The 13,787-nt window shown below is 55.4% G+C and overlaps 1 protein-coding gene across 1 annotated transcript in view; it reads right to left on the reverse strand.

The window, feature by feature from the left end:
- Positions 1 to 258: 258 nt before the first annotated feature.
- LOC122174629 (uncharacterized) overlaps positions 259 to 13,787 on the reverse strand; it is a 43,980-nt gene continuing 30,451 nt past the window's right edge. Inside the window, exons 14-15 of the mRNA XM_065572642.1 lie at positions 4,938 to 5,027; positions 259 to 1,749 (exon numbers count right to left, since the gene is read on the reverse strand). Coding sequence (XP_065428714.1) covers positions 1,601 to 1,749; positions 4,938 to 5,027 — 239 coding nt within the window. The 3' untranslated portion in view covers positions 259 to 1,600. The remainder of the gene's footprint in view (positions 1,750 to 4,937; positions 5,028 to 13,787) is intronic.

Raw genomic sequence — 13,787 nt, forward strand, 5'->3', positions numbered from 1 at the left:
GGGCTGGCCAGATCCCCTGCACCCAGCCCATGCTCAGGCCTCTTACAGGGCTTGGGCTGCACTGCCCACCCCAGCTCTCGCTGCTCTCCTCGGCCACTGGGCCCGGTCCCTCCGCCCACTCCTGGACCCTCCCCCTTCTCCCCTTGGCAGCTCTGATCCAGGAGCCTGGAGCTGGGGCACTGGATCCCCCACCTCCTGGGTGAGTGCTCTAACCAGCAGGCGGCACAACCCCCTCCCCCCCCCGGCTTGTGCCCTCGCTCGCACTCTCACTCTCTCCGTCGCTTGGGCCAGAAAGAGAGGCCACGAGCCTGAGAATGGCTCTGTAGCCTAGTGGTCAGAGCACGCACCCAGCTCACGGGAGAGCCAGGATCGAGTCCCCCTGCTCCACTGACTGGTTCATTAATTGTCCACAGTGCAACCACTTCACCAGGAGAGACTGAGGGCGCCCCACACTGCACTAGGCCAGAGCCCAGTGGCTAGCGCACTCCCCAGAGAGGTGGCAGGCCCCTGATCAATTTCCCCTCTCCCCGTTAGGCAGAGGGGGTCTCCCACACCCCAGGGCTCAAAGCTGTAAGGCCAGTCCTCCTGCCTGCCAGATGGGGCCCCCAGCCGAGCACTCCTCGTCCCTGGTTTGGGACTCGCTCCAGTGGGAGATAGGCACCAGCTGCTCCCTGTTTGCAGAGGAGACACATCAGAGCAAGGGCGCGAGACCTGCACAGACACAGGCGCCGAGGGGGGTTAGGTGCTTGCAGAGTTTCAGCAGGAGTTTTGTGCATCGCAGTGGTGCCAAACCCAGACTTAGATGCCTAACTCCTTTTATGCACTCCGGCCCTTCTGCCTTCCCCTCCTTCTGGGAGCCCCCCAGCTCTCCAGGCTCCAGCAGTGCTGCTGCTCAGCCTCAGGGCAGGGCTCTGAGCCCCACCTGGAGAGATCCGGGACGGGAGGGGAGGAGCTTGGTGCTCAGCAGTGTACGTGTGCCAGCCAAGGGCTGGGGCTGCATCCTGAAACCGGCACTTTCTTGGTCTGAAATTCTTTTGAATCTGGCTGAAAAGTTTGATTAGCCCCTTGGTGCAGCATCTCCTGTTCCTCACCTCAAGGGCTGAGGTGCCTCCCACCCTGCTCTTCCCCACACCCTGGCTCCTGGGCCCTGGTCTCACTGGAGCTGACAGAAGGCTGGGCTGGGACCACTGCACCTGCAGCTGGTGCACCTGGGTGAGGTGACGGGCCCCTGCCAGGCTGGTGCATGGAAACTGTCTCCCTGGAGTGCTCCTAGTCTGTCCCTTTAATGCTCTCACTAGTGAGTCAGGGATGATGCTGAGTCCTGCTAAGAGGCTGCTCCCCAGGGCCCAGATCTGCTCAGCTGGGAGTGGGCTCCTAGTTCACGCAGCTGAATTCTCAGTTGGCTGCGAGTTGCTGGCCCCGCCCCACTCACAGACCACAGCAATGGGATGGTTGGGAACATTACATTGACCCCCTTCCCCCAGCACATTTACAACAAAACGGCAGCACAAAACCGAATGGGAAAGGGAAGAACCGGGGGAACCTTTGAAAGACGAGCACTGGGCCGCCCTTTCCCAGCATTCCCTGAGGCACTGATTGCTCAGGGGAATTCGCTGTGGTAGATGATTTTAGATGCATTCGTTTGATCACGCTCGTCCTCCGAGGTGAGGTTGAGGGACTGCGACACTTTGAACTGCACCATGGATACCACAGCCAGCTCCTCGGGGTCCAGGAGGCCCAGGCTGGAGTCTGGAAGGAAAGGAAAGAGCAGATGGGATGATAGGAGCTGCTCCCAGATTGGAAGTGCTCCAAACCTCCCTGCAGAGCACAGCAGGCCCAGCAGAGGGGCAGCTGGGCTCCAGATGCCTCTTCCAGGGTCCAGGGGAGCAGGAGACGCTGCTCCAGACAACAGCCTCCAACTACTGGAAATTCAAAGGAGCCTGTGACACCAGGCAGCTGCCCTGGGAGTTCCAAAGCCATCCTGTGCGGCCCAGAACCTGGCGAACAGGTCCTAGCAAGGGACTGAGTACAGCCTATTCCTGCCACTGGCTGCTGCTGCCACGTCCAGCACAACAGGCCCAGAGGAGTCCCTGTCCCTGGAGAAGACTTGGGTGTAGCTATGCTGGGGCCTGCTCTACTGTCCAGATCCCGGGCTAAGAGCAAACTCAGGGTTCTTCCTGCCACCAGTAGCCCTAGCTCCCACAGCCATCGTGGCCGACTTGTGCTGGCCAGCATGGCCGATGCCTGGGGAGAGCTGGTGGCTGCGCGGCCCCTGTATGCTCACAGGAAGTGCCGGAGACCCAGAATCCAGGCCCTGGAGTCAGGAGGCTCAGGATTGGGTGGAATAGGGTTACCATATCTCATAAATAAAAAAAGAGGACCCTCCACGGGCCATGGCCCCGCCCATTTCCCCACCCCATAGCCCCGCCCCCAACTCCGCCCCTTCCCCCACCCTAACTCCGCCCCCTCCTCCCTCCCACTCCCAGCCAGGGGGAAAGGGCTGCCCCAGTGCTACCAGCTTCACGGTTTGCCGGGCAGCCCCCAGACCCTGCGCCCCCAGCCGGCGCTTCCCCAGCGCAGCTGGAGCCTGGGAGGGGAAGCGCCCAGCAAACCGTGAAGCCGGTAGCGCTCGGGCTTTGGGCAGCCCCTATGCCTCCGGACCCTGCGCCCCCAGCCGGGCACTTCCCCTCCGGGGCTCCGGCGGCTCTGCGTAACTTACACTGTATAAGTTACACAGAGCCGAAGAGGAGCAGAGCCCCCGCAGCTGGAGGCTCTGCTCCTCTTAGGCTCTAAGAGCCGGGCTGCCCCAGCGCTACCGGCTTCGGGCAGCCCCCGTGCCTCCGGACCCTGCGCCGCCGGAGCCCGGGAGGGGAAGTGCCCGGCTGGGGGCGCAGGGTCCGGAGGCAAGGGGGCTGCCCAAAGCCGGTAGCTCTCGGGCAGCCCGGTTCTTAAACAGAGCCTCCAGCGGCTGCGGCTCTGTGTAACTGACACTGTGTCAGTTACACACAGCCCCGAGGCTGGAGGCTTTGCTCCTCTTTGGCTCTGTGTAACTGACACTGTGTCAGTTACACAGAGCCCCGGGGGCTGGAGGCTCCAGCCGCCCCCGCTCTGTTTAAGAGCCGGGCTGCCCAAGAGCTACCGGCTTCGGGCAGCCCCGTGCCTCCAGATCCTGCGCCCCCAGCCGGGCACTTCCCGTCCCGGGCTCCGGCGGCGCAGGGTCTCCAGGCACGGGGCTGCCCGAAGCCGGTAGCTCTGGGGCAGCCCGGCTCTTAAACAGAGCCTCCAGCGGCTGGGGCTCTGTGTAACTGACACTGTGTCAGTTACACACAGCCCCGAGGCTGGAGGCTTTGCTCCTCTTTGGCTCTGTGTAACTGACACTGTGTCAGTTACACACAGCCCCGGCAGCTGGAGGCTCCAGCCGCCCCCGCTCTATTTAGGAGCCGGGCTGCCCCAGCGCTACCAGCTTCGGGCAGCCCCGTGCCTCCAGACCCTGCGCCGCCGGAGCCCGGGACGGGAAGTGCCCGGCTGGGGGCGCAGGATCTGGAGGCACGGGGCTGCCCGAAGCCGGTAGCGCTCGGGCAGCCAGGCTCTTAAACAGAGCGGGGGCGGCTGGAGCCTCCAGCCGGGGGGGCTGTGTGTAACTGACACAGTGTCAGTTACACAGAGCCCCAGCCGCTGGAGGCTCTGTTTAAGAGCCGGGCTGCCCCAGAGCTACCGGCTTCGGGCAGCCCCGTGCCTGGAGACCCTGCGCCCCCAGCCGGGCACTTCCCTTCCCAGGCTCCGGCGGCGCAGGGTCTGGAGGCACGGGGCTGCCCGAAGCCGGTAGCGTTCAGGCAGCCCGGCTCTTAAACAGAGCCGCCATTTTCCAGGACATGTTCGGCTTTTTGGCAATTCCCCCCGGACGGGGGTTTGACTGCCGAAAAGCCGGACATGTCCGGGAAAAAGAGGACGTATGGTAACCCTAGGGTGGAAGTCCCTGAAGCACTGGAGACAACAATCTGCATTGGCTACTGCTCTGATCTCCCCTCCTGGGACGCCCCTCCAGACAGCAAGGGGTTGCTCCTGGGCCGTTACCCATTTGCCCATTCCTAAGGGGCATGGGCGACAGACTCTGGCGCACCGTGACACTGAATAACCACGGGTTCCCTGTGGCCAGGACCTGCTGCTCCCAGGCTGGGTGGAGCCACATTTGGAAGAAACCCTGAAGCCTCCTCACTTTGACAGACGGGCTGCCATGGGCCAACGGGCTTTAAGCAAAGAGGCCACACAGCTGGAGCAGGTCTCCCTGCCTCCCATCCTGCTTGGGGAGGTGGAGCATTTAGCAAATCTGCCAGCCCCTGAGCCATAGAAGAGGGCCCATCCCGGGCTACTGTGACTAGCTAGCTAGGTTTGAAAGGTGCTGCGCCCCGTCTACACTAGTATTTAGACTCCACTAAATCATGCTTGCTAACACGCTTCTAATGATCTGCTCCTTCCCTCGTCCAGATGTGGCCATAGGTAGTGTCACCCCCAGACAGCGCAGGAGGGGACGTGCCAGGCACCCCTTGCTTGCTAAGGTCTCACAGACCCACAGGCCGCAACCTTCTACCCCCTGGGACCCTGCAGGCTGGCTGCCCCTTCCCTGGCTGCTTTCTGGGGCTGTGTCTCCACGGGGGGGATTTGCATCAGGGCTTTTTGCACCAGTTGTCAGGTCAGCCAAAGGCAAAGCGGGAATGCTATGAGCTCTCCAGGTGGGGGAGACAGGAGAGTCCAGGGTGACTCTAGCATCTCAAAGCCCAACGAAGCCAGGAGAAGATTGAGCTGGGAGGCTTCCCCCTGCCATGCCAGGGCTGGAGGCACAGCCCTGCCCTCTGTGCTAGGAGAAGCTGTGCTACTCAGCATCTGCTCCAGCCCGGGGCACAAAGCACCCAGCTAGGCCATGGGCGATGAGGACTCACCAGAGCAGAGAGGCAGGCAGAGGGAGCAGTTGCTCTGGGCCGTTGTGTGGCGACAGTAGTCAATGCAGCTCTGCACAGGGACACCACACACTGCAAAGAGACACGAATGGCTGTTATCCTCTCCCCAGAGAGACAACCCCCCACCAACCCTGCATGCCAAATGCCCCAGCACCGCCCTGAAACCTCACAGTCAAACTAGATGTGACAGACAGCAAGAGCCAGCCCTCCACAGCGCTGCCCATTCCCTCGGCCTGTTTCCTGTCCAGGGTGGGGTTTTATATCCACCGCCTGTTTCCCCCTGCAATGGGGGGTGGGCTGGGGTGCACACGATTGTGTGTACACGAGTGTAACTTCAGTCCAGAGTCCTTGCAATCCCCTGACAGCCTGCAGGGGCATCACCTCCACCTAGGGTGACCAGGCAGCAAGTCTGAAAAATCGTGACAGATTGTGGGGGGTAACAGGCGCCTATATAAGAAAAAGCGCCAAATATCAGGATTGTCCCTATAAAATCGGGACATCTGGTCACCCTATCTCCATCCACAAGGGCACCTGTATCGAACACCCAGGACCCTGGCCCCCCAACACCGAGTTCCTGAGAGAAGTGGCTCCAGGCCATTCCCTTAGCAAACAAGCAGTCGGGTAGCTGAAGAATGCAAGTCCCAGAAGGCGGCGCTCCAGTCCCTGGGGAGGGTTGGGTTTGTCTGCAAGTGATAATCCAGTGCCCCGCTCTCAGCATGGGGCGTCGTCCTGGACTCGGCCCAGGCCCTCATGCTCTGACCGGGTGGTACTAGTCAGGACACAGGCAGCTCCGGCTCCAGCCTGCTCTCTTCACGGCTCTGGAACTTGGCTGCGAATATCTTGCCCTGGGAAGAACTGGCATGAAAGGAATCACATCGGCAGGAGAGAGAGATTTGGGAATCTAATCAAAACGTCGCCTCTTCTTAGGCACCTGTGCACACACACGCTATCACACACACTCACACATGCGCGCATACACAGGTGTGTGGACACAATGTATGTACCCCCCCACAAATACACATGCACACTCACTCACACCCACACATGGGCTCAGCTGCGATACAACAGGGGACAGTAACCAGAATGGCAATCCTGCAGGGGGAGCGGCGGGCGAGCTCCCCAGCTTCTGGTTGCTCAGTGGCCCGTTGCTGCGGTTTACCCAGCTCTGGCCGCGAGCTCGCTGAGATGCTGAGCATGGCACAGGGCTCCAGGCTCCGCACCATCCATGCTGGCTGCAGCTCACGATTCAGGGCTGCCGGGCCACGGCACAGGGCAGCACTGCACCACAGGCATCAGGTCTCTGGGGTAGCGCTGCCCCTTCCCTCCCAATATGCCCCCTCCTCCTGTTTATGCCAAGGGCAAGGGGGCAGCTGGCACAGGAAGTGTCAGGGCCTCTGCCACCAGCTTTACCCCAGCACGGAGTCCCCTGCCTAGCAGAACCCCCTGAATTCTCCAGCGGCCTTAGGGCCACTATGAGCCGTGTAAGTGGCACTGCGGGGCCATAGCAGACTGGAGAACCCAGCCCACAGTCTCTGCCCGGAGGAGCTCCCAACCCAGGGAGATGAGTCAGGCCCTCTCAGCCCACTTGCCAGTGGGCAGGGAAGCACCATTGTTGGCATCTCAGCAGAGCGGCCCAAGACTCACTAAGCCATTGCACATGGGGGGTGAGTGCAGGGTTTGAGGCACATCGCCAGCTGTTGTGGGGGGAGGGGGAAGCTGCTGCCGCCTGCACCCATGCTGGACCTGTTCTGTGAATAGACAGAGTCCAGGCTGCAGGCTCTCAGCTGACACTGGCATTGCCTTCGCCACAGGAACCCCCCGGCCGGGCCCTGAGCAGTCACGGGGAAGGAGCACAGCTCTGGGCACCAGCAGGAAGGGGACTGGCAGATCCATTGTATCTGAGCTCTGGACACCAGCGTACAAGACCTTGCCTACAGATCTGTGGGGAGTCATGGGAGCCATTCCCCCTTAAGGGAGATCTTCCCAATCATTCCACCTGAAAGAGTCCAGGGAGAAAAGTACATTGACAAACAAATGCCCCACATCCTGCCAGCCCTCCCGGAAACAACACCAAAGAGCGCAGAGCAGGAACTGGTTTAATTATCCTGACATGCCAAGAGCTTGATTTTATTATTCTGTCCTAAAGCAAAGCTTGGATTTCAACACTAATCCCCAGCCGGAATGTTCCATGTGACTCCCATAACACAGCCCAGACCTGTCACCTGCCCCGGCCACGCACAACTCTGGGTCCCTCAACACAGCCCAGACCTGCCCTGGCCATACACAACTCTGGGTCCCTCAACACAGCCCAGACCTACCCCGGCCATGCACAACTCTGGGTCCCTCAACACAGCCCAGACCTGCCCCGGCCACGCACAACTCTGGGTCCCTCAACACAGCCCAGACCTACCCCAACCGTGCACAACTCTGGGTCCCTCAACACAGCCCAGACCTGCCCCGGCCACGCACAACTCTGGGTCCCTCAACACAGCCCAGACCTGCCCCGGCCACGCACAACTCTGGGTCCCTCAACACAGCCCAGACCTGCCCCAGCCACGCACAACTCTGGGTCCCTCAACATAGCCCAGACCTGCCCTAGCCACGCACAACTCTGGGTCCCTCAACACAGCCCAGACCTACCCCAGCCCTGCAGAACTCTGGGTCCCTCAACACAGCTCAGACCTGCCCCAGCCACGCACAACTCTGGGTCCCTCAACACAGCCCAGCCACGCACAACTCTGGGTCCCTCAACACAGCTCAGACCTGCCCCAGCCACGCACAACTCTGGGTCCCCCAACACAGCCCAGGCATACCCCAGCCACGCACAACTCTGGGTCCCTCAACACAGCCCATACCTGCCCCAGCCATGCACAACTCTGGGTCCCTCAACACAGCCCAGCCCTGCAGAACTCTGGGTCCCTCAACACAGCTCAGACCTGCCCCAGCCACGCACAACTCTGGGTCCCACAACACAGCCCAGACATACCCCAGCCACGCACAACTCTGGGTCCCTCAACACAGCCCAGCCACGCACAACTCTGGGTCCCTCAACACAGCTCAGACCTGCCCCAGCCACGCACAACTCTGGGTCCCCCAACACAGCCCAGGCATACCCCAGCCACGCACAACTCTGGGTCCCTCAACACAGCCCATACCTGCCCCAGCCACGCACAACTCTGGATCCCTCAACACAGCCCAGACCTACCCCCGCCATACACAACTCTGGGTCCCACAACACAGCCCAGATCTACCCCAGCCATGCACAACTCTGGGTCCCTCAACACAGCCCAGCCCTGCACAACTCTGGGTCCCTCAACACAGCCCAGACCTGCCCCAGACACGCACAACTGTGGGTCCCACAACACAGTCCAGATAGGGTTGCCAACTTTGGTTGGATGAATTCCTGGAGGTATCATCACATGACATTATCTTTAATTAAAGATTAATCTTTAATTCCTGGAAACTCCAAGACAATCCTGGAGGGTTGGCAAAGCTAAGCCATACACAACACTGGGTCCCACAACACAGCCCAGGCGATACAGGACTCTGGGACAGTGATAGTGACTGTGAAATGCTCAGGGAGATTAGAGAGGCTTTAAAATAAAAAACTCAATAATAATGGGGGATTTCAACTATCCCCATATTGACTGGGTACATGTCACCTCAGGACGGGATGCAGAGATAAAGTTTCTTGACACCTTAAATGACTGCTTCTTGCAGCAGCGAGTCCTGGAACCCAGAAGAGGAGAGGAACAGCGAGTCCTGGAACCCACAAGAGGAGAGGAGCAGCGAGTCCTGGAACCCACAAGAGGAGAGGAACAGCGAGTCCTGGAACCCAGAAGAGGAGAGGAGCAGCGAGTCCTGGAACCCACAAGAGGAGAGGAACAGCGAGTCCTGGAACCCAGAAGAGGAGAGGAGCAGCGAGTCCTGGAACCCAGAAGAGGAGAGGAGCAGCGAGTCCTGGAACCCACAAGAGGAGAGGAACAGCGAGTCCTGGAACCCAGAAGAGGAGAGGAGCAGCGAGTCCTGGAACCCAGAAGAGGAGAGGAGCAGCGAGTCCTGGAACCCAGAAGAGGAGAGGAGCAGCGAGTCCTGGAACCCACAAGAGGAGAGGCAATTCTTGATTTACCTTGATTTAAGTGGAGCATGGGATCAGGTCCAAGAGGTGAATATAGCTGGACCTCTTGGTAATAGTGACCATAATATAATTAAATTTAACATCCCTGTGGCGGGGTGTGACGAAGTGGGACTGTTCTTAATGTTTCCTCTGAATACTGGCCGACCCTCTGTCGCCTAGCAACTAATGGCCAGGCCCTTCCCCCCTGCAAGGGGATGCTAAAGGTGTGGGTGAACAAAGAGATCAGGTGACCTCCTGGCCTGGGAAAGGAACTCAGGAGAGAAGGAGGGGCTGGAGGGGGTTTCAGTTTTGGAGTTGGCTGGGGACTAGGAGTGAGGGCAGACGGGAGTGTCGGGCTCGCTGGGCCCCAGAATGGACCCGGTGGAGGAGCCCGTTCGCTGGACCGACAAGATCTGTTTTAGACCTTGTTCCTGTTATCTAATAAACCTCTGTTTTACTGGCTGGCTGAGAGTCACGTCTGACTGCGAAGTGGGGGTGCATGCAGGACCCTCTGGCTTCCCCAGGACCCCGCCTGGGCCGACTCGCTGTGGGAAGCACACGGAGGGGCATATGCTGAATGCTCCACGGGCAGACCCAGGAGGTGAAGCCATGTGAGCTTCTTGCCCTGAAGACAGACTGCTCCATGGGAGAGGAGGCTCCCCAAAGTCCTGACTGGCTTTGTGGGGAGCAGTTCCAGAGCATCGCCCGGGGACTCTGTGACAGGGAAAACTCTGCAGCGGCCCAACACTGTAGCATTTAAAATCAGAAAGGAGAACTACACAAAAATGAGGAGGTTAGTGAAACAGAAATTAAAAGGCACAGCACCAAAAGTGAAATTTCTGCAGGCTGCATGGAAACTTTTTAAAGACACCATAATAGAGGCTCAACTTAAATGTATCCCCCAAATTAAGAAACATAGTAAGAGAACCAAAAAAGAGCCACCGTGGTTCAACAACAAAGTAAAAGAAGCAGTGAGAGGCAAAAAGGCATCCTTTAAAAAGTGGAAGATAAATCCTAGTGAGGAAAATAGAAAAGAGCATAACATCTGGCAAATGAAATGTAAGAGTATAATTAGAAAGACAAAAAAAGAATTTGAAGAACAGCTAGCCAAAGACTCCAAAAGTAATTGCAAAAAAATTTTTAAATATATCAGAAGCATCAGAAGCTAAACAACCAGTGAGGCCACTGGACAATCGAGATGCTAAAGGAGCACTCAAAGACAATAAGGCCATTGCAGAGAAACTAAATGAATTCTTTGCATCAGTCTTCACTGTTGAGGATGTGAGGGAGATTCCCACACCTGAGCCATTCTTTTTGGGTGACAGATCTGAGGAACTGTCCCAAATTGAGGTGTCATTAGAGGAGGTTTTGGAACAAATTGATAACTAAACTGTAATAAGTCTCCAGGACCTGATGGTATTCACCCAAGAGTTTTTAAGGAACTCAAATGTGAAATTTCACGACTACTAACTGTCATCTGTAACCTATCATTTAAATCAGTTTCTGTACCAAATGACTAGAGGATAGCTAATGTGATGCCAATTTTTTAAAAGGGCTCCAGAGGTGACCCTGGCAACTACAGGCCAGTAAGCCTCACTTCAGTACGGGGCAAATTGGTTGAAACTATTGTAAAGAACAAAATTGTCAGACACATAGATGAATGGAATTTGTTGGGAAATAGTCAACATGGTTTTTGTAAAGGGAAATCATCCCTCACCAATCAACTAAAATTCTTTGAGGGGGTCAACAAGCATGCAGACAAAGGAGATCCAGTGGACATAGTGTATTTAGATTTTCAGAAAGCTTTGACAAGGTCCCTCACCAAAGGCTCTTAAGCAAAATAAGCAGTCATGGGATAAGAGGGAAGGTCCTCCCATGGATTGGCAACTGGTTAAAAGATAGGAAACAAAGGGTAGTAATAAATGGACAGTTTCAGAATGGAGAAAGATAAATAGTGGTGTCCCCCAGAGATCTGTACTGGGCCCAGTCCTATTTAACATATTCATAAACAATCTGGAAAAAGGGGTAAACAGTGAGGTGGCAAAATTTGTAGATGATACAAAACTACTCAAGATAGTTAAGTCCCAGGCAGACCGCGAAGAGCTACAAAAGGATCTCACAAAACTGGGTGACTGGGTAACAAAATGGCAGATGACATTTAATGTTGATAAATGCAAAATAATGCACATTGGAAAACATAATCCCAACTATATATATAAAATGATGGGATCTAATTTAGCTGTTACCACTCAAAAAAGAGATCTTGGAGTCATTGTGGATAGTTCTCTGAAATCATCCACTCAATGTGTAGCGGCAGTCAAAAAAGCAAACAGAATGTTGGGAATCATCAAGAAAGGGATAGATAATAAGACAGAAAATATCATATTGCCTCTATATAAATCCATGGTATGCCCACATCTTGAATACTGTGTGCAGATGTGGTTGCCCCATCTCAAAAAAGATATATTGGAATTGGAAAAGGTTCCGAAAAGGGCAACAAAAATTATTAGGGGTATAGAACGGCTTCTGTATGAGGAGAGATTAATAAGACTGGGACTTTTCAGCTTGGAAAAGAGGCAACTAAGGGGGGATATGATAGAGGTCTATAAAATCATGGGTGGTATAGAGAAAGTAAATAAGGAAGTGTTATTTACTCCTCGTAATACAAGAACAAGGGGCCACCAAATGAAATTAATAGATAGCAGGTTTAAAACAAACTCAAGAAAGTATTTTTTCACCCAACGCACTGTCAACCTCTGGAACTCCTTGCCAGAGGGTGTTGTGAAGGCCAGTACTACAACAGGGTTCAAAAGGGAGGTAGATAGATTCATGGAGGATAGGTCCATCAATGGCTATTAGCCAGGATGGACAGGAATGGTGTCCCTAGCCTCCGTTTGCTAGAAACTGGGATTGGGTGACACGGCATGGATCAATTGACGATAACCTGTCTGTTCATTCCCTTTGGGGCACCTGCCATTGGCTACTGTCAGATGACAGGATACTGGGCTTGATGGACCTTTGGTCTGACCCAGTATGGCCGTTCTTATGTCCCACAACACAGGCCACGCCTGCCCAGGCCATGCAGAGCACTGGCCCTTGACAGGACAGGGATGCAGTTCCCGTGGCTATACCTGTCCAGAGTTGCCCGCCCTTGTGATTATATCATGAGTCTCACCACATTTGGTGCTCTCCTGAAAGCCCCAGCTCCTGGAGTCATGGGATTAGGGCGGAATCTCAGCATCCATTTAAAAAAAGACTCAGTTTCTAGCCCTTGTGATTGTGAAGAAAAGCCTGAAAACCCCCAAGGCCAGTACAAGAACCCAACAGGTCTTATCTTTCAAATCTCTAGATTTGTAAAGCCAATCTCATGCTTTTGGGGCCTGACCTGTGATCTTTGAACCCTGGGACTGGCCACACCGCCGGTGCTGGGGGAGGAATTCAAGGCAATGCCTGGGTCTAAACAGCCTTCTTGAGCCATGTCCCCGCCCCCCAGCGCCATTCAGGAGATAGCTTATGCCTGAACACCCAAGATCTCCCACATTGACAATGCTACATCCCACTCCTCAGCCTGGCTCAGGACTGACAATGCCTGGGCCTGCCAGTCTCCTGCAGCCTGTCCTGATGGCATAGATCAGCTGAAGCCCTTCCTTTTGTCCCCACTCTCGCCCCTTGCTGGGGGTGGAGGTAGGTTCTCCATGGCAGGAGCACATCCATTCCTCACGGGTCTGTGAGGCTTGGCTCGTCTTTTTAGACACAGACAATGGCTGCCCTGCCAGAACAACAGATGCAAAACCTGCAGCCATATCTCCACTGCTACAATGATCAACACCCCACACAACACACCTTCTAAGACCCATGGATCCTACAGATGCCAATCACAACATGTGGTGTACCTCATCCAGTGCACTAAATGCCCCAATAACAACTATGTGGGTGAAACCCGACAATCACTGCGCTCTGGAATGAACTCACACAGGAAAATGATAAAAGACAAAAACACCCTGTCACCTGTGGGTGAACACTTTTCACAAAGTGATCTCTCCATATCTGACCTGCCAGTCCTCATTCTCAGAGGAAACCTGCACAACACTTTCAAAAGACAAGCCTGGGAACTTAAATTCATAACTCTGTTAAACACTAAAAGTCATGGACTGAACAGAGACCCTGGATTTATGGCTTATTACAACAATCTGTAACCCACTAACCCCACTATGACTTGCAGAGATGTTAATGGTCCATTTCACTTTGAATGGTCCCTTAGAATATGAGCTAACTACTTATTCTAAACAATCTGTTCCACCTTGCATTTTGCTGTGATGCTCTGAGTACCTGTCTCAGACCTGAAGAGCTTTGTATGGCTCGAAAGTTTGACCAACAGAAGTTGCTCCAACAAAAGATATTATTTCATCCACCTTGTCTCTGCATTTCTGATGTCTCTTGTGGAGGTGGCTGGAGCAGGGCTAGGTCTGAACTGTTGGTTGCTTTATGTGTCATGTACCCAGAAGCCACGGGGATGGACACACAATATATTTTGACAATATGCAAAACCTGTGAAATGGACAGTTACCCATTTTCTGATCAGCTACTTACTGGGGGTAGCACCGGAGGTGGAGGGGGCAGTGTGCAGATCCCACATACATAGAATCACAGAAGTGTGGGTCTGAAAGGGACCTCAAGATGTCAACAAGTTCAGCCTCCTGCATCAGGCAGGACCA

The sequence above is a fragment of the Chrysemys picta genome, chromosome 18, assembly GCF_011386835.1.
Source record: "Chrysemys picta bellii isolate R12L10 chromosome 18, ASM1138683v2, whole genome shotgun sequence".
Classification (NCBI taxonomy): domain Eukaryota; kingdom Metazoa; phylum Chordata; order Testudines; family Emydidae; genus Chrysemys; species Chrysemys picta.